The sequence below is a fragment of the Pangasianodon hypophthalmus genome, chromosome 4, assembly GCF_027358585.1.
Source record: "Pangasianodon hypophthalmus isolate fPanHyp1 chromosome 4, fPanHyp1.pri, whole genome shotgun sequence".
NCBI lineage: Eukaryota > Metazoa > Chordata > Actinopteri > Siluriformes > Pangasiidae > Pangasianodon > Pangasianodon hypophthalmus.
Genome location: NC_069713.1, coordinates 8,616,540 through 8,638,256, shown reverse-complemented (window position 1 = coordinate 8,638,256; position 21,717 = coordinate 8,616,540). Strand labels below are relative to the sequence as shown.

Below are 21,717 nucleotides of genomic sequence, written 5' to 3'. Positions count from 1 at the left end.
TGAATATAGTGTACATATTACAACTTTGATAAACACCGAACTCTGTAAAAAGCATTTAACTGACAAAACACTCCACAAAAGCTGCACACAGGAACGTTACTGACATAAATAATGCATCTGTTTAAACAATATGAATGAGAAGTGTGTGGCTTTACCCCATAACATTCCTGGCAGCCACAATGACACAGTCCACAGAGAAAACAGAGAGAAAGAGGGATGACAGAGAAAAAAACATTTACAGCAAGAACGAGATTAAAAACAGAGAAACACTGCAGTGCCACATAAAACAATTATATTCTATATCAATAACTACTCATGACCTTTGAAAGAGTGAATGCTAGGTCATTGTAATAACCGAAATTGACACCAAAGTGAAAGATTGAAAATTACAAATATTATGAAAGCCATTTAACCTTGTGAAACAAATGAGGAGTTATATAAAATTTTTTTTTTTTAAACAATCTTCAATTCTTGAACAAATTTAGGTTTTGCTGTGTTTACTGGCTATAGTTCCAACAGATTGTAAAATGTGGTTATAATCGTTTTCATTATTAATCCAATTAAATAACCCAATGAAAAGGCAGTGAGCTACAGGGAAATCACTCACGTAAGAGCAAAGGCGATGAGAGCTCCAACCACCACGATGAAGTCCAGGATGTTCCACAAGTCTCGGAAATATGAGCCGTCGTGCAGAATGAGGCCCTGGTCGATCATCTAACAAACAGGAAGGCCGAATAAATGAAATATTTTCAATATGATATTAGGACACACTTGGTAAGCAGGAAGTGTAGTAAAATTCTACAGCAGATTACATACCTTTATGATCATTTCAAATGTAAACACACCCGTGAAAACGTAATCGAAGTAACGAAGAACCTGTAAGAAGAGAAAATTCAACAATGAAACCAGATGGACAATGTTTTTTTTCCCCCAGTGCCTTCTGTGGCATAATTTTCTATTGACAAAAAAACTACAAAGATGAACATGTGACAAACGAACATGTGAAAATAACTGAATCATGTAAAAATCACATGTGAAAATAAATGAATCATGTAAAAGATGGCATGTGAAAATAAATTATTAATGTAAAAATTAATAAATCATAAAATCATGTGAAAATAAATTAATCTATTAAAAAATCATGTTTATAAATGAATCATGTGAAAAAAAGTACATGTGAAAATAAATGAATCATGAAAATAAATGAATTATGTGGAAAAACTCATGTAAAAACCATCTTAATCATCTGAAAATACTCCAATGTTAAAATAAATGAATTGCAAAAATCCCAAGTTAAAATAAATGAATCGTGTAAAAATCACAAAATTAAAAACACATGCACTACATGTGAGAAAGATATGAAACATAACGCATAAATTTCATATGAATTATGATTCTTCAAGTTCAAGTGACTCTTTAGCCAGGGTGAGAGGAAAAGGTGCGTTGTTTATGTAGTTAGAGTTTCAACAAGACAGGTTGAGATCCTGAAGAATAAAGGGTTAAAAGGTTAAATTTGTTACCCGGTTGCGCTCAGAGTTGGTGCACACGGGGTCCTCTGCGGCCAGAGCAATGCTGCTAGCCACGATCACAAGAAGAATGGTCATCTCGAAGTAGCGTAGTGTCACTACATAGTGGCAAATTCTGCGGATCCTACAGTTAGGATGAACAAGATTCACTCAATGTTTAGTTTCGTTATAATTTGGCTCCAAAATGATGTATAATACTTTGTACTCGGCTTCAAGCTTACGGGTTTTTGCTCTTGAAAATGAACATGCTATCGGGTGCCTCAGGTTTGGCGACTTTTGTTTGGGCATCTTCATCCATGTCATCATCATCATCATCATCATCATCATCGTCGTCCCTACCGGTCTTTTCTGAGTGAGAAGCTTCCACATCCTTAAAGCTGACTACAATAGATCATAGATCTGAGTCATGGACAGTATGCTACTCCATCCAGCAGACATATAAAACAAAGTGTTAGTGTTTATGCTAGGTTTAGTGTTACAGTGGAAAAAGATATAGAATTGAATAAATATATCAACGTAATTAAATGTGTACTGGTTGAATTACGGATCAGTGGCTCTTTGCATGAGAATTTAAATCAAATAATGAATTTATATTACTAAATGAACAGCATAGTTAATGACGGTAAAGATGACGTAGCCGTTTACTTTACCAGTCATTGGCGTTAACTCTAAAAGAGGCTGGGCAGACATCTCTCTCATAATGCTCGCTTCCGTCATCGACTCCCCCTGGTTTAAATAGCAGGCATTGTTCTCGTTATCGATGGCTTCCCCTGAGAGGTAATTAAGCTCTGGCGTATTTTCTTCCCGGTGCTGCAGGCAGGACTCGGCCTCTCTATCTTCGCTCAGAGCTGTGCAAGTGCACTGAAGACCAGACTCGCCCTCAGCCACATCAGATCTCACTGAAACCTCACACACACTGTCCCTGAAAAAGACCATCATAGGTGTGAAAAGAATGATGGAAGCCACAGAGGACAAACAAATGGAAGTGTATATGAAATTTTTCAATGATTTATATGATTGATATTGGTAAATCATATGAAGTAACAGGGGGCATGGTGGCATAGTGGATAACTCCAGGGTTGGGGGTTCGATTCCTGTCTCCGCCCTGTGTTTGCAGAGTTTGCATGTTCTCCCTGTGCTTCCGGGGTTTCCTCTTGGTTCCCATTGTTCTTGAACTCGAGGCCTGGTCCTGACCCCATCTTAGCTCCTGATCCAGTCCTATTCCCTGTCTCAGATACAGTTCCTATCTCTGTCCCACCTCTACAAACTGAATCACTCTGATCCTCAGTTTTAAAGTACCACCTCATCTTCTAGACCAGGGATCCTCAACTGGTGAACCAATCAACATATTAAAAAATAGCCATATAAAAAATAGTTTTCTAAACATGAACCAGCTCAGTTTCTGTAGCAGACCCTCTCTTACAGTTTATCCAATCACATACATTTTTGTAAATGATTTACCTGAAGGCAGCTCATCAGACCAGAGACTAGCTACAAGGCTAGAGATAGTCTTACAACCTTTCCATAGTCCAAACTTCTTCTCCCCTGATTGCAATTATTAATCTGTCTCATGGTAATCTGTTGTGCCTGTTGGGTCTCACAAGTATTACTACTACAATTCTAAGCTATTTGTCTTGTTTTTCTCTGGTCTCCTTGTTCTCTTGACCTTCTCCTTGATTTCTCAGTTTCTCCTGGAGTTTGACCTTTTCTTGTCTCTTTTGGATAATGACTGCAGTTTGCCTGTGATGATTGTGGACTTTGACAACAATTTTTGACCAAAGCCTACAGTAAATAAAAAGAGTGAAAGGCCCTGAGCTTGGGTTACTGTCTGTGTGGGGTTCCTAATGGGATCCCTGTGTCCGTGTGAGTTCACTCCACATTTCTAGTTTCTTCCTACCTCACAATACTGTACATAGTGGTGGTGGATTGGTTGCACTAAATTATGTGTGAATATGTGTGAGCATGGCATCTCATCCAGGGTGTATTCCTGCCTCATATCATGGGTAGGCTCAGGATCCACCAAAACCCTGCCAGGATAAACTGCTTAGTAAAGATGAATTATGCTGAAATCACAGGCTAGACATTATGCTCGACATTACACCATGTCTAGGGTGATTAACTAGACAGCATTGTACCTTTGCTGTTCCTCGTCAGGTTGATGGGACATAATCGGGTCAGTCTCATCCATCAGCAAGCTCTGTCTGGACTGGGAAGCCTCTCCGTCATCTCCTCCTTCCTGAAACTGTTCCTCATCTGTGTTTTTAATCTCTGTCCTGGACTCACGATGCCTGTGTCTCCGGTGTCGGCCACCCTGCACGACGCCTGCTGCCGCAGCAGCCCGGAACTTTCGTGCCACCCGGTGCCTCCTGTCCGTATTGGAGCGATGGACGGTGCCTGAGGGTCTGTCCTCCATCCCAGAGCCCATTAGAGACACGGGCTCAGATTCAGGCGGTTCAGGGAGTGGGATCGAGATAGACATGGGTGGTTCAGGTAAAGGCATCACGACTGACATTGGTGACTCGGGCAGGTGTGCTGGACTGGCTTCAGCAGAGGGGACTGTGGTGTGCGTCTGGTGGTGGCCACTCATCGGTGTGCCCATAGGGTCCTCAGTGGGGCTGTCAAACAGAACCTCGCGACTCGCCATCTGACGCCGTCTGCGCAGCTGGTTGGCACGTTGCTCCCACACAGACATCTTGATCTTGTTGCGTCTGTCACGTCGGTTGGCAAAGGCATTAGAAGGCTGCTCCTCACTGGTTTTCGCCCCCACCGTCTCTTCCTCTGCCTCGGCTGGGTTCGGCCTGCCTCTATGGATGGCTCGTTTTCTGTAGAGATACGGCCTGCGCCTCCGTCTGCTTCCACAAAACACAGACTTAGTCACAAAAATTATTATTTTAACGTGCACAATCACAGTAGCATTCGCGGGGAGTGTGTGTTTGATCAAATCTGAGAAATTAGAAGTTTCAAAATAATGGTTATTGGTTTGGGTTGGAGAAATTCAGAGTTGCTGGAAAAAAGAGCATTCGAGGGGAGGAAAAAAATGAAACAAAGAAAGACCCTAGAAACAATTTGCTAGTAAATGAAAAGGACAAAAAGTTCAAAACAGAAACAGTGTATTAAAGTTGCACATGTGTGTTGAATACGTGGAATAAATGAGACAAAAAGATGAACGTGGAGGATGGAGGTGGAACAGGTAAAAAGGGGTATAGAGAGACAGCGCTACTCACATTTATACGCATTCTTTTGTTGTCCATGTGACCAAATGAATGATTGGTTGGAAATAAGCCATTAGTGTATTTGTACAGCAGACAGACAAAACAATCAGAATGACAAAGACCAAATCAGGATCATTAAAGATGGCTGAATTGTTTTGCTAGGGAGAATTTTTCTATACTGTTAATGCTAAAGACGTTAACGACATGCTCGGTATGACCTATACTTGCCATAATATGCGCTAAAAAACAAGATACTTCTAACAGTACTCACTTCCTGTGAGCAAACCAGCCATGTACCATGCTATTAATCTGGTGTGTTGGTGTACCACCTCAGTACATGATATTATTTTTGGATGTCTACACAATCTAAAGCTGACTGCAAACATTTGTGAGATTTTTTTCCCCCCAGAAGTTGTCCTATTGGATTTTGGCTTCTGGATGGGCTCAGATCCTCAAAATACCCAAAGATACAGCCAGACTGCATGACTTAATCCAAGCCAGAAGCCAAAAATCCATTAGGATCCCTGTTGAAGCAATGGTGCCTAAATGTCACTGCACTTTCTCTCACACAGAGTGCACTCCAGAACATGTTTACTGTACATTATAGCTTTTTTTCCCCCTACATTCCCTTCCTATTACTGCTTTCAAAAGACCAAACTTCAGTGTCACATTCTCAATGCCAGTAGTTCTTGTTCCCAGTTCTTACAAAACTTCAGTTCTCGAATGGATGAACCTCGCAACGCTTTCTGCCAAATGCCGTGGGTTGCGTAGATTGAGAAAACTCAAGACATAAAAATTGAATTTCCCCTGGAGAAAAGCTTTCAGGAGTTGTTAAGGCGGTGGACACATGGTTGTCTAGGCAGTCTTAGAGGCATTTCTTATGCAATAACTTGAAATACCTCGCAACAATGTACTAAGCTTTCAAGATAATGAAAAAGCTGTTCTTAGTGCTTTAGCGTCAGTGACGGTTTGGTCTTTGTCACTCCATAACCATAAACTGACAAGACAATACAATGGCAGCACCATATTATTTTGGCATTAAGTCCTTCAAGCTGTGCTGAATGCACCAGGCAAAGGTTTCTACTGGAAGCGTCGGCCAATTGTTCTGCGGGTTTCATCATCCAAGATGCACGTCAACACTGTTTGTAAAATTGCACAACAACTTTATCATTATCATGTTAGTAAGGTTTTATTTTTCCACATGACATTTTTCGTTTAATTTAACTATTGGAATATTTGGACATCAGTTTAAGCAGACCAGACAATAAAGTGATACTGGTCTTTTCGCTGAATTTCAAGAGGAAAGAGGCAACAAGCATGCAAGAGTGCAAGCAGGCAAGCATGCATCATTCCTACCTCAGAAAATCAGGCTTTGCAGGTACATAAATTCAAATATAGTTCCTTCTAATCTGCTTCAAAGAGGCAATTTTTTTAATTTAGCATTTTTTTTTTCTGTCAACTACTGTAATTGAAATACACTCCTTGTGTTTAATGCAAGTACACAAAGACACTCCAGGCAAACGGTAGCATAAACTACCCTAACAACTTAATCGATAACACTTAACTAACCCTTAACTAACCTAATAACTGTACTATTAACAAACTTCAGCTTTAATACACTTTAATACTGCAGAGCTTTTGAATTCTCAATAGGAACTGGTCAGAAGTTGTTGATTAATTCTCCACAACAGCAGCTCTGAAGTAGTTCTGGGTGCAAGTGAAATCACGGGTTTATATCAATGCGCTCATTCTAATACACTGATGTTTCCATGGTAATGATCAATAATCTAAGAGTAATAATAAAAAACACATTGAAAAAAATATTTCTGCTGCTATTTAACAAAGAAAAAGAGATGTTCTCTGTGAGGAGACGTTTATTTAGCATTTATATTTAGCAAGAAGTCTCCGGTGTGAGTGTTCCAGTGTTAGGACAGAGGACATCTGGTTTCTTGGTAACATGACGTGCTGCATTTTTTTGGTCAAAAGGAAGAAAAAAGAGAGATTGCTGAAGGAATGACTAATAAGAAGAATTAACTTGTTTTGCAGACCTTCCACAATATTGAGTCTAACCATAAATGGATAAAACACATCACGTCATTATTTAATTACTAAAAAATGCCATTGTTGCTGTAATTATTGTAAAAAATGTTGTTATAAAGACTCGCCACTTTGATTATTTTCTTATAACATCATGCCCTGTCATGTATTTATTCCTTACACAATTAAGTCAACACATGTTAACTGATATTGGTTTAAATGTTAAATAAATATGCTTTTATTGACTGATTTTTGATTTCATCACTGTCTAAAGGTAAGTCCACATAAATTAGCATAAATTACAGTACAACATGTTCCTGTTGTTAATGTTGATAATGAACTTAACTCAGGTCTCAGGGTGTAAATATTGGCACCCACCCTTCAGCCTCGTTTATAATTTTCTCAGTTAATCACTGCAAATATATCATATTAATTAAGGCTTTAGTTCATATTAGATCATTGTGGAAGCATTTCTTACTCACAGATGAAATAAACAATGAATACAAACATTAGTTACTTTATTATGGTTTATTAATGCTGAAATTCATTCAAAAATAATGTTATTAAGAGAACCTTAATGGAAAAGCCTTATTAACCTACTGCCTATTTAGCAGGTTAGCACAAGCAAGAATATATTCTTTAAAATATGATTAAACATCCTTCTTCTATGAAATAATCTGAAAATGCAACTTGGGCAATTTTTTATGACTTACACATACGCATACTGTCTAGTAATAAACGCTGAGGGTTGCAAGAGTCCAATCACAGTTCACAAGCACCAGTCTTAGTGAGGCATTCGAGTAAATGCATTAAGAAGGACTTACAAACCAGCACACAGTGAAAGAGTGTTTATGACTCCAGTCACTACAAGAACTACTCTGAACACAAGGTAACATTTGATTTGCATATTAAATAACCTTACAAACTGATGATGATCTTCCAGTGATCATTAACCTAGCTAGTATTAAACTAAACTATAGAGCAGAAAACTCAAGCCTCAACTCCAGCTATACTTCTCACATAAGTGTCAGTTATGGCAATGGTAAATATATTGTATGCAGAAGTAGTCAAGCTGTAAGCAGCCACATTTAACATTTTCACATGATTTAAAAATTTAAGCCAAAAATGTCCCCAATGCCACCATATATAATATTTTGTGGCATTTCAGTATTGGGCCAGATGTGGTTCATCTGTAAATGCTGGTCTGTATCATGACTGAATATCTAGTCTTATTAAGGTAAAGCTTTAAACAAGTTTTCTATTTCTATCTAGGGTAACATGTCACAACATCATGATGCTGAGCAAACGCACTCATTGAGTGTTAGACTTTCATTATTTTGCTCTTTATGATTAGTATATAGCAAGAAACATTCTATAAGACTCACTCCAACAGCGACAGACGGATGGCACATTAATAAATGATGCTAGGCCATATGTAGTGGGTCAACAGTCTGATCACAAGAAGGTTTATAATAACACTGTAACCCTCATATCATGCTAATTCCTGTCAGCTAAGTACAGTTAATGTACATCAAAATGACACTATATCTAGTAAATACAGGGTGCAGGTGGCATAAACTTACTGACGGGACTGATAACACTTACTCAGAAAGGCCAAACTCCCGGCCCTTGTACCGCTGATTGAAAAACTCCTCTTCCTCCTCTTCATCCTTTTAATGCATTAAGATTAGTTGTGTTATGTGTCAGTTGAACTATTCTTGCATATATCAGGAACTACAGGATTTCCTATACCTTCGTAAGCTCCTGTGCATTGGCGAGATTATCCACAGCGATGGCCAAGAAGACATTCAGCAGTGTGTCTGGTCAAATTGTGGTCAAGGATTGTGGTATGTCATTCACACCCACGACTACTGTAATCTTTAAGTACTACTGGGACGAGATAAGATTCCCTTATGTTAAGTAATGTTGCCAGGAGACATTCGATCAATTAGTATGGGGTATAGACGTATACATGGCTGTTGCATGATAAGATCCATGTATCCTACAATTCTGTACACCTTACAGAAATGCAAACTGATTATTGTCACCTTTGTTATAACCACTTCTAAGTTAAATGCCTGTAACTCGTATGAAGACTGTACCTGTGTTAGGAATTCAACAAATTAATCCCTTGCCTATATCTTAATGTTCTGCATTTTGAACTTGGTTTTGGTTTCATTTCAGTGGGAGATGATAGAAAAGAGCTCTTCTTGGAGTCTCCCTATACTGAAGAAAAAGTGCAAAGCCTCTTTTCCTACACAATATAACTGAATCTTTACCAACATGCATGGTAAACATTATTTCTCAGGTCCTTTTTATCGGAGGTGAAAGGTGAGAACCTTTCCCCCCAGTGAAGCATGGTGGTGGGAGCATCATGCAGAGAGTTATTCTTAGTCTTAGCCTTTTGGTTCCTTCTTTGACTAATGGCTTCCTTCCACAATCACTGACTTTCTGGCCTTGTCGAGGAAGATCATAGTCGTGCCATATTCTTTAGATTTTTTTTTTTTAAATAATGGATTTATTGGAGGTTTGAAGTTTGGGATATTTTGGTCTTGGTCTTCATGATGCTGTTCGCTAAAAAAACTGTAGGGCCTTCCAGGAACATGTGTAAAATTTCAAAAGGGGTGAATAGTTATGCAAGCCACTATACATGTGAAATAAGTGGAACCTGCATTATCTCATCTTATAGTTTATAGGAATATGATTAACTATATAGAACTATAGAACTATTATAGAAACTATTATAGAAATATAATTAAGTATAATTAACCCATTTTACATCAGGATAAGTGCCTTTCTGTACTGATTTCATTTCAAGACACATTTGAAGGATACAATTACCAATCAGCGTGAGCACAATGAAGTAGATGGAGGACCACATGCCGTACTGTACGCCTCCCTGAGAGCGGATCCCGTTATACATCACCTCGTTCCAGTCTTCACCCGTCAGAATCTGCAGGTTAAAGCAAATAAGATGACTAATTTAAAAACGATGAGACATAAATGAACAAATATAGTAATGAAATAATGAAACCGCCTTGGCTCGTTACTGTGATTTGGCACCAACCTGAAAGACAGTCATGATAGCAGCTGGAAATGTATCAAAGTTGGCAGGAGTGTAATCTTTAAAGATGAACCTGAAGAACAAACACAATACAAATAATAAACAATGTTTTTAGATTAAAATACTTCAGAGATTTACATAGTGGTGAAACCTGAAGGAAAGCAACAGGATTTATGTGTCTCTTGTGCAGAATTTTCTTTATGTGACATGTCCTATGTTAGGAATAAAACACTTGAAGTGTGCTGTTTTAGGAAAATCATCAACGACTGGTTGGTGTGATGGAGCCAGACACAAAGCGGAGTTACTCTTACCACACTGAAGTTGATGATTTTTCCAAAAACAGCACATCCTGAAGTGTTTTATTCCTCTTATACCACAGCAGTTTTTCAACACTAAAAGTTTTTATTTATTAAAGATTGGCATGTCATACTTTCTTTAATCAGTTTATAGTTACATTTAACTATGTAGCGAATACATATTAATTTATACATTTAATTAAGCAATTTGCTGACAACTAACTTTTTACTTAATTAATGAACAAAACGTTCTACGATATCCATTTATAGTTGCATTTAATGTTGTGGAACATCCATGAGATGAGTTATTTCCTATATACAGTCGTTCCCTGTTTTGTCATTGAGAGTTAATAAGATGAAAAAATGCAGATTGTATTGTTACCAAGAAACCAGAAAGTACAAATTCTACAGTTCTGAAGGCTTTCTACTGACACCTGAGACCTTAAATGTTAAGCAAAAAGTTGTTACTATAGAAACAATAAGTATTAGAATGAATGTATTAATATATAAACATGTGATTTGAATGAAGCTGGAACTACTGTTAGAGCTGCTGTTATAGAAAATTAATCAACACCTTCTGACCAATCAGAGTTGAGATTTCAACAGCTCTGTTGTGTAATGTGACTTCAATATTGCGATAATTCCTCAAACTGAAATTTACGCTGGACATCCTTCACTAGATTTCTCTTTTTCAAATTTGAAGTTTGAAATTAAATACTTCATACTCCATAAATATAAATATTCAAGTGCACACGCAGTGACAAAGTGCTGGTAGGAAATGAAGAACCCTCCATTTGTCCACACTTACATAATATTACATAATAATATTAATTCAACGAGGAGGCTAAAGTGGATGACACTTTACATGAAATATATTACATGCATTTGTAGCTGATATTTATAGGCTATATCTTCACACTCAACATCTGGATGTTACCTGCCACCAAACAGCTGCATCCCGAGCAGAGCGAAAACCACAATGAACAGGAAGAGCAGGAAGAGGAGGCTGATGATGGACTTCATGGAGCTCATCAGAGACACGACCAGGTTTCTTAAAGAGGCCCAGTACCTGATGGGTTTAAAGCAGAATAAAGTAAGCACACACTGCTGACAGTCAGAGGCACAATCATAAAGAAAGATGAGTCCTCATTCAAAAAAAAAAAGTTTGCACTCCCATAGTTGCTGACTGGAAAATATGCACAAACTTCTATTTTATAACTCCTCTACAAAACTTTAAGTTTCAAAAAGTTAAAAATGAAATGCAACGAGATGAGGAAATTACTCATCTCTACCTTGCAATTTTAGCAACTTATTGTTTTTCACTCTCCAGAAATGTCCTCTGTATTGTATTGTTCTTCCCTGTTTGTATTTTTTCTCTTTTCATTTTTTTCCCCTCTCATGTATTCATTCCTGCTTCAATGTAAAATTGTGTTTTGTCGATTTGCTTTTAATTTTTAATTTTTCTCCAGATTTTTAAAAATTTAATGTATTTTTTTTTCTGTTCCTATTTTCTTTCCTTCCTACTTCTCTCCATCTCTTGCTTTAATAGTCCAGACAAATATAACTTTATATATTGCTAACAAAGTCTATATTGGTGTCTGAAGAAGTGGGTGGCAGTGGATTTTTTTTTTTTTTTTAAAAAAAAAAGAAGTCTGAGTCTCCATCAACCAGACAATAATACAAAACATTAGGCAACATTTTTAAGAGTTATAGCAGAATTGGAGGTTGTATGCAAATATTTTTTCACAATTTTTTCACTATCGATATTTGACATTTACATTGACTACTTGATGCTTTTTTGTAAAACCTAAAAGACTGTAAAACTGTAAAACCTAAAAGACTAAATGGTTTATCGATATACATTCAATTTCTTTGCCATGTTGACACAAGGGTGCACAAACTTTTGCACTGGATGGTATACTGTCTCTCACAAACATACCTGGTTATTTTAAAGATTCGTAACAGTCTCAAAGCTCTAAGCACGCTGATCCCAAAGGACGTTCCAGGTCTAAAGAATCCCCAGACCACCTCAAATATACTGCCGATGATCACCTGCAGAAAGACAGGAGATATGAGACGAATAAGATGACATAAATCCCCACTCGTACTCCCAGTCAGGACTAAGCATAAGAAAAAAATCTTGTACAGCGGAGTCACGACGTTCTGTTGACAGGAGCAAAATGATTCAGCGGTGGAATCGTGAAAACTTCCAAACAGCACACCTACCCCGCAGTCAAAGCAGTTGAAAGAGGAGTGGAAGTAGAGGCGGAAGCCAAGACCGTACATCTTCAGAAACATCTCAGCCAGGAACAGTCCCAGAAACACGAACTCTGCATAGTCTGCAAAAGGTTCGAAAACATTTTCAGTGCCATGATTATGGTACATTTAGCTGAGTGTACACCTGGGAAATCGCTGTGATAACTGCAGCTGAACATCCACCTGGTTCCAAATATCACCTGGATGTGAAAAAAAGAAAAAGCTCAAAACACTGTTGGGGGCTGCAGTACTTAATCTTTTTGAATTTCAATTCAAATATACTTGAATAATGGTTTTAACAACTGGCATTGTCACAAAGCAGCTTTACAGAAGTCTGGATGTAGATTTCGATCCTTAATACCAAATTAAGTATCTAATAAGGATTAATATCAAAATTGCACACAGTCAGTTTCCGACCACAGACATCAGAACTACAGACTTCAGCGCTATTTAGAAGTGTGAAAGTTACACACGTGGGACGGAGTTTGCCTAAAACATAGCTGTTTTTTTTTCTAAACGTGGACTAAACCCCATTTTTTGTGTGTTACTGACTTGAGCAAGGAGCAGTATTAAGTCCAGAATCACGGTCTGTCAGTTTGCTGTAACACACAACATGTCATGCTGAAATTCACGTTTCGAGCATAAATACACTCTAAACCTGCCATCTGAGGCCAACACTGTTACTCCATTTTAAGTCCATGAAAGGTTTTTTATTTTTTTTCATATGGACGACATCAGATCTTAATCTGTTATTACTTAAAGTTATTACTAATCATCGGGACAGTTTTTTTTTTTCATGGATAAAGTTATGAATGAAATTAAAGTGTGCTGTACTACTCATGTACTGTAGATGAGTGCTTGGTTAACTTATCCTTCTGACCTGTTTTCTGTACAGGAAAGCACATCAAATGAACAAAAATGGCATTTTTAAACAAAGAATTAAAAGCACATTAAAGTAGTCTACATCCCATAAACTCATCGCTATTTCATGACCTTGATTTAATATCTTGTGGCTTCATTAAGTTGAAAAAAATTAAAAAATAACAGGATGTGCTGGATCAAGTGCTATTTTATAAGCTATCGAATAGCAAGGATGGAGGCCATATTGTTAAATTAAACCATATTGTTCAATTTTTGATTGATGAACACAATCCGAAAAGTTTGTTGTTTTATTCTGGCTAATTCTTGTAGTCTTGGATGACTTAAAGTCAATCCAGGACAAAAATAAATCGATGAAATCTGTCAGTATATCTGGGGTCTCTCACATTTTTAGGCTTGCATAAACCTTGTAGTGTGGCCCATGCATAAGTAAACCCTTAAAAAAGTCATTCTGATATTGAAAGACACTAATGTTCCAGAATAATAATTCTTTCCTAATCATTTATGACTTCCACTACAAGCCTCCTACTAAACATAAGCAGTATGCTGTTTGATTTGTGCGAGCTCACTCTACATGCTGTATCCATTTTAAGTCATTTTCCATTTAATGCCTTTCATTTTACATTCAGCTAAAGATTATTTAAACTTGACACAATGTCATGACTGTTACGCCTAGCTATGTGAGGAATAAACCATCTTGGTGCATGCTGTAATAGGAAAATTATCAACAATGGGTGAAGTGGAGCTCTGCAACCTCACAATATTGATTATTTTCCTATAACAGCACATCCTACTGGGTTTTATTCCTCTTATACCACAACAATCCGCCAACAAATATTTTAAAATCGATTTTAGACTGACATGGTGTGCTTGTAATCCATTTATAGTTACTTTTAATATTGTAGAACATCTGAGAGACAAGTTAGTTCCTGTTATCACTTACATTCTAGCAGCTATAAACAGCCATTCCCTCACCAACCTCAATTATTTCTTTCACTTGAAGTGAATAAAACCAAAAAACACAACTCTTCATGTTACTGAGAAGAGTAAAGCCATAAAGACTTTTGCATGATGGACTTTTACAAAGCATTTACACTGGAGACTCCTTCCATAAATGTTAAATAAATATCTCCTTACCATATTAACAATTATATACTTTTCTTTCTTACAACACATTTATACAACACAGAATCCCTTTCTTATTGTGATTGAGCTGTTAAGGTAGAAACAATAACGTATTACAACAAGTGAGAAGATTAATATAGGAAATTAATCAACACCTTCTGACCAATCAGAACAAAGAATTGTGGTCTAAATGGTAATAATTCCAATTTTTTTATCCTATAATATTACATGTTGCTGGTAGAGAACATCAAGGGAAAGAAAATGAAGAATTACTTCCCGGACTAGATTGGAAGCAAGCCGTCGTGGTCTCAAAACTGGCTGTACTAATGTCACAGTTGAGCAGCTAATCAGTTTTTCCATGACAATCACTAAGCCTCTGAATATCAAAGAGATGCTAAGATCAGGAACCGAGCATCCCTTTGATAGCAGGCTCTCTTTCAAGTCCTACATTTATCTGACCACATTCTCTGGCCTTCATTTATATTCTGGCCTGAACTGATGACTCACAATGGTGGGAGTCTTATTTTGTGAATCACTTGACAGCACCTCTTACTTGAATCTCTAATAAGAAAATAGACACAAATCATGGAGGAAAAAAAAGAAAAACTGTAAAAAAGGAAGCCGAGACTATGAGAACTGTCATATCTCTATATCTCCATATCTCTAAGTTAATTTCCTAACTAAAAGTCTCAAATACGTAGTCAATTTTGTAAATATTTCAATCTGCAATCATTTATTGCAACATTTCAAACATTTCAATCATTATTGCAATATTTATTTTATACATTAAAATGACTACAAAAGAATTTTGATGTATTTTATCGGTTTATGGATTTCCACTTAATGCGCAGCGGTACATCATCACATGTAACTAGCTATATGTGGCTAGAAATTTGCAATTACGTAAATTCTGATTTTGAGTCACAATATGAACGTTGAAGAGACGCAAATTAGGATTTGGATTTTTAACATGACAATTGTAACAAAAAACAGCAGAGTTGGAATTTTAATATGGATTTTTGCAATTTAATTAATAATTTCATCATTGTCTTTCCATACAATTACTTTTGATAGGAAATTAACTTCATAAAATGATCTTTTCAACACATTAAACTTAGTTCTCAACCGATCTAATGCACACAAAAAGTATGTTAAAAGTTATTTATATTATAGAGATTATAGTAAGATCATTGTGATTTGAGGGTGAAATGGATGTGTTGGGTGAAAAAAATGACTTTTTTTGTAAATACGAAACAAAAAAGTTATTTTGTCTTCATTCCACCCATCTTTTTTTTACTTTTATTCACACTCCCACTTTCACACACACACACACACAAACACACACAAACACATCAAGAGGTACCCTAAGCATGAAAAGTGTTCTGTGCTTAATTCTGTTAATATTGTTTTCATCTCTAAAATATACTGTATAAAAACTAAATTTTTTTAAAAAATATTCAAACATAAAATATGTAGATTTCAAATAAAATCTAAAAATATATTCATATTCCATTAAAAATATAAATATAAAATATATTTATGTCCTATGGCCTGAGTCGATCCATGTTTTACCAGTAAACAGAACATGATGGTTAGGATGCTGCAATCAAACCCAGCTCTTACACTGTAGCACGGTGAGCCACTCGGGCTGGTTGTGGTGGACGATGGCCACGCAGATGGTGTTCAGGCCCACGAGGCTGAGCACTATCCAGTAGAAGCTGTCCGTCTTGACCATACGGCGGATGGAGAAGCGCAGCATGCGCTCTTTACGGCGCAGGTAGGCAGCAGGACCCCGTCTCACAGTGCGGATGTTCACCGGAGGCCTGGGACCACCTGGGGAACACACGCAAACACAACGTCACGCCTTCACACCCCGGATCATGATATATAATAGTAACTGAAAAGCAGTGTTCATAAGATCTTAATAACAATGGACATAAATCTTTTTTGAGGCGTCTCAGCTGTCAAAAACACTGCTTTTGTCAATTCTGATGTGGCATAACACTTGAGTCAATTAGGCTCAAGTGTTATAACACTTTCCAGGCTAATTTATGCTTAAATGCAATGACAGTTGACTTAGTGTGCTTAATGTATGTCAGAGCTAGGGGTTGTATAGACAAATACATTCACTAGTCACTGCTGTGGGGATGTATACTAGTCAGGTGGCTTAAAAAGCAGCAAGGCAGATAGCGGTACTTTGTAGTCTGATCATGCTGTATTTCAGACTAGATGAATCCAGTTCTACACTCAGCTACAGTAAGACTATGCTAAGAAAAGTCTTCTTTTTACAGATCAGCAGAGCATGACAGCTCACACAGGCAGATCTAAACTCGTTTTTGCACACTGAAAAACCTCCCAGATGCTCCTGAAGAGCTATACATGAGCTATAATGAGGGTTCTGCTGAAGGACATGAGCTTCCATGCTGCGCACTCTCAGTTCAAGAATCAACAGTTTCAGTTGAGCCATCAGCTCTTCCATAGCAGGGCATTTTAACCACTGGTCCACACTTAAAGATTTATTATTTTTCACATTTATTGCACTGATTTACAGCCTAATATGTCTTAAATTTGTAGCCTATATATGGTAAAGGAAAGGATTTGATGCTGTTGTTTATCAGCATTTATATAGCTGCACTAATAAAACAGCTGAAAATAGCAATCAGTTTTTGATTTAACTATGGAAAAAAATACTAGTCAGCTAGTAGAGTGTTTTTTGGGATGACTGGTCGAGTAGGGGAAATGAATAATTACATAATAGTGATGATGAAACATAGCGGTGATGTGCTGTAGCTTGCGAAATGAGGATAAATGGAAAGGCGACACTTCCATAAGATACTCTGAATACTCTGGATACTTCTGTAACTATAGAATTATGTACATTTTCTCAGAAAGTTTCATATTTCTGCATATAAAGTTTTATGAATACCTATAACAATGCCATGACACTGTACTCTTCTAGCCTTTTTGTAAAGTGAGCATCGTTTAACTACTGATACGTTTTTTTTTAATGAGAACCTGTTACTTATGATAACCACCATCATCAAGTGCACTCAGCTCCAAAGTCAGATGTTATAGCATTCTCACAAATCAGTCTGGAAAGTGTCATAACAACCTTAAGTCAAAAGTTTAAAAAAAAAAATGATCTCATGTGACATTAAAATTCCAAATGGAGTCTTAATGAAAGTCTGTTGAAATATGCCTTTATAAATGTTTATGCACGTTTATGTTGGTTCTCATGAATGTCTTATGTAGGTGTTATGTATTCTTATTAACACTTATTTTGTAGGCAAAATAAACTATAAACCATTTCAGCAAAAACAAATGTCTTGCAGAAAGAAATAGAGAAAGAATGAGAAAAAATACAGAGACAGGCTCAGAGAGAATGGAAAAAAAGGAGAGAGAGAGAGAGAGAGAGCATATGGACGTAGTCAAAGTGGTGTCACTAACCAACTGTTGCGATTTCTGAATATTTGTCCTCTCCACGACGCCTTGCGTTTTTCTTGCTCGTGGCTCGCTTCAACACTTAAATAGAACAACAACAACAAAAAAACATTAACTACTGCAGTGAAAATGTGAATATCACAACTTAAGACTCAAACAAAAAGGCAAACATTGTTGTAAACGTCTTTTTCACACTGTCTCGTTTCCTGCTCCTGTTGGGACCAGCTCGCAAACGTCTAAGACATGAGTGACCTTTTTTCTGCAAAAGCCTGAATGCAGAGGCCAAGCAAAGGCACAACACATCAGTGGGCATGTGAAAAACTGAAAAGGATTGTTGCTGTGGTAACGGGAACGGCTGCAACGAGAGCGCGAACATCATCCGTGCGCTTTCCGAGCCGTATCGTCCTGCTGCCGGGGCTCGGGTCTGAAATTATACAGAGCTGATCGTTGGGAAGAAGCAACAGTGCTGACTAATCCTGTGACTTCATGTACAACACCCTAATATAAACCACTGTAGTGTTTTTAACTTGTTTTTTTTTTATTTATGAATGGAAAAGCCAATTTATTATGCAAAAAAAAAAGAAAACCAAAGGTACAAATGCCAGTTTTACCCCTGACTTTGGGTCACATGTTAGAAAAACATGTGTTTTTATCACTGCTGTCATGTATCTCACTCTACTCGGGTCTAGCTCACAAATCGTTCAGATGTAACTGACCTGTTTTTACTGTAGTCTGTAAATTAGAAAATACACTATATACAATAAGTATATAAGGAATAATAATATAATGTAAGGAATAATACACTAGGGGCATGCTGTTATAGGAAAATAATCAGTGACAGGGTAGAGTGATGCATCCGTAAGGCGGACTTACTGTTACAACCCTAAAGTTGATTATTTTCCTGCAAAAGCATGTCCTGAAGTGTTTTATTCCTCTTATACAACAAGAATTTGCAAATAATTACATGTTTCTATTTATTTATTTTTTAAAAATCTTACATTTTTATAAGTTTATAGTCACACAATGTCTTCCAAACAAGTTAGTTCCTATTATCACTTTTTCTTTAATCTGTTTATTATTATTTTTAAAATAACCCGCCTTTAAAAATCCGTTTATGTGTAGTGTATGCAATACCAGTCCTTGTGTCAGATTTTACTAAAGAAACAATTACATTAACGAACACATTATATAAACCTGTGACTTGCCTTGCAACCGGAATTACTGTCAGAGCTGCTGAAAATGAATCAACCCCTTTTGACCAATCAGATTCGAGAATCCAACAGCGCTGTGGTATAATAAAGCAATAAGCAACTCAAGAACATGTGCTACAGTGCTTTTATCATAGGTAAAGGTGTTTAGCTTAGCGAAGTTTAAGCAAGTTTAAGCAAGAAGTTTCTTTAAAATGGTGAGAAAAACAACATGATAAAATCCTGAATATTATTATGAGTAATATAGCTGGTTAACAGGAAGCTTTGGCTCCTAAGCAACATAACAGGCAAACATTAGGGCATTCTATGGACTGATGGTTTTATTGGTTTGAAACGTGGTGCATTAATACAGAATTCAATTATCGTGATGCATATATCAAGGATTTTACAACGGCTTGGAGTTTTTAGATTTCAGAACCGAAACTATCCATTTTTATAAGAATGAATAAAGTTTTAGGAAGGGTTAATACTATTCGTGCTCTATATAACATTGAAGTCACGTATAAGCTTTGTACTTTGGTGTTCTAAGTCTTAGAAAATCTCTACTACATACTCTGAGAAGAGGCAAGTCAGGCGAACCTTTTAGAGAATAAATATAGAACAACTCAAAGGGTAAAATTAATAGCACCGTCAGGATGATGTGTCTCACTGCAAACATAAATGTAGTAAAGCTTTTTACAGCACAGGAGTAATTTAACTGGAGATGCATACTTATGTCTATTTGTTTATTGGTCGTAAAACGTGTGTGTGTGTGTGTGTGTGTGTGTGTGAGTGTGTGAATGTGAATGTGTGTGCATTGAACAAAAAGGCACAATAACACTCTAGAGGACTGAATAATAAAGAAGGACCTCATACCCTCTAATGCAGACCTTCCAGAGTTTTTATTCTCCTCTGCGAGCATCACTTCCTCTGTGGAGAACAAGAGAAAAGAAAAGAAATGACACTAAGCACAAACCATTTGAATAGTGAGCAGTGTCAAAGTGAAATGCCAAAGAGCCTCGTGTTTGGAGTCCGTCATTTGAGACTGATTAAAGTTCTCTGTACCAGTATGACGCTTAAAACTGATCCATTGCACTGTAGAAAACAATGACTATACAGAGCGGGTCTCTCTCTCTCTCTCTCTCTCTCTCTCACACACACACACACACACACACTTGCACACTCCAGTCTGTGAGTCAGGCTCACCTCTTTGCTAACCCTTATCTGCGTGGGAGAGCGAGTTTGCCATGCAGCTCCTACAGAAGAGCAGAGGCTTCACAGAGCTGCTGTGTTTCCACACACTGCCGCTTACCTGCTCGCTCGGCTCAGGTGGGAGGCAGGATCGAGTTGTACCAGGGGTGGCGTGGGCAACTAAACTGGGAGGCCTTTTAGCAGAACTGAGAGGTTCACACTCAGTAAACTCGGAGTACTGGGAGACCATACAACTCACTTTTATGGGATTGATTGATTGACTGATTGACTGATTGTTTCAGTCATTAATTCATTGATTTATTGAAATGCAGCCCCAGACTCATCACATCTCTATAAACTATACAAATACTTGGACAATCTCAGATGGATGCTATAGATTTGCACCTAAGAACTGCTTCTGTAATCAACTGCTGCTGTAATCATAAAGACAGTCATCCCAATGCTCATCCCAGGACTCTTATTCATGGTTTGCTCTTACTGAACATTCTTTTGTGCGTGGATAAGTCTGGAAAAAGGTTCTCCGGGCTTGTAAGACCAAAAGTGAACTTTTTGGCCTTGGTACAAAGTGCAAAGTTTTTTTTTTTCATCCTGAGAATACACTGAAGCATGGTGATGGTAGCATCAGGTTGTGCGTTACCACGGCCTATTGGTTGCTTCACTGAATTGTCTTTGCTCTTCTACAACCGCGTATTATATGCAGTAACAAACAATATTACCCTCAAATTATAATTGCCATATTTTTGTCTTATTTTTTTATTAATTGTCTGGATTTTTGGACGTAAAGAAACTTGTAGCACATACTATATCATGGGTCAGCTGTATACTGTAAAGCATATAAGGGCTCAAAACAGCAAATAAGGTAAATATGAAATACTGTACCTGCTCGGTCAATCCATGCACGGTAGCCATTAAGCTCCCTTTCTACCTGCTGCTGTCGTCTAAGCTTCATGAAGGCTCGCCGGTTCTCCACACGCTCTCTTTCTTTAGCAAATTCGCTATGGGGAACAGGACACACATCAAGCACCAGGACAAACGTCAACACACACAAAGACATTGGATTTTAAAAAAAAAAAGAGCAGTGGGAAAAGAGTTTGGCTTTATTGATGGCTTACTATTACTGCACATTGACAGCACATTTTATCTTTCTCTAAATGTTATTCACACAGGAAACATGTGTCCTCTCTGAGTGGGGATTATGAGGGCGACAAAAATACTGATTCTTGTGCACAAGGGTATACAGCCTGACTGGGTATGGAGGGGATTAGTCAGAGAAGCAACCAAGAAGCCAAGGGTAACTCTGAAGGAGCTGGAGAGAGCCACATCTCAGAAGAAAGAAGCTGTTCATAGGACAAACTAGAGCATGGACACTCCACAAAGCTGGTCTTTATGGAAGAATGGCAAGACATAGGACATCCTGTTTGGAGGTTGCCAAAAGACATTGTGGACACTGAGCAAACATGTGGAAAGTGGCTCTCTGAACTT

At 37.5% G+C, this 21,717-nt stretch overlaps 1 protein-coding gene across 1 annotated transcript in view; it reads right to left on the bottom strand.

The window, feature by feature from the left end:
- cacna1eb (calcium channel, voltage-dependent, R type, alpha 1E subunit b) overlaps positions 1 to 21,717 on the bottom strand; it is a 65,310-nt gene that overhangs the window by 23,728 nt on the left and 19,865 nt on the right. Inside the window, exons 7-23 of the mRNA XM_053233639.1 lie at positions 21,115 to 21,230; positions 19,900 to 19,953; positions 17,843 to 17,917; positions 16,019 to 16,228; positions 12,362 to 12,474; positions 12,075 to 12,187; positions 11,073 to 11,204; positions 9,843 to 9,912; positions 9,611 to 9,728; positions 8,528 to 8,595; positions 8,381 to 8,445; positions 3,662 to 4,375; positions 2,177 to 2,448; positions 1,748 to 1,907; positions 1,521 to 1,650; positions 817 to 876; positions 608 to 714 (exon numbers count right to left, since the gene is read on the bottom strand). Coding sequence (XP_053089614.1) covers positions 608 to 714; positions 817 to 876; positions 1,521 to 1,650; positions 1,748 to 1,907; positions 2,177 to 2,448; positions 3,662 to 4,375; positions 8,381 to 8,445; positions 8,528 to 8,595; positions 9,611 to 9,728; positions 9,843 to 9,912; positions 11,073 to 11,204; positions 12,075 to 12,187; positions 12,362 to 12,474; positions 16,019 to 16,228; positions 17,843 to 17,917; positions 19,900 to 19,953; positions 21,115 to 21,230 — 2,577 coding nt within the window. The remainder of the gene's footprint in view (positions 1 to 607; positions 715 to 816; positions 877 to 1,520; positions 1,651 to 1,747; positions 1,908 to 2,176; positions 2,449 to 3,661; positions 4,376 to 8,380; positions 8,446 to 8,527; positions 8,596 to 9,610; positions 9,729 to 9,842; positions 9,913 to 11,072; positions 11,205 to 12,074; positions 12,188 to 12,361; positions 12,475 to 16,018; positions 16,229 to 17,842; positions 17,918 to 19,899; positions 19,954 to 21,114; positions 21,231 to 21,717) is intronic.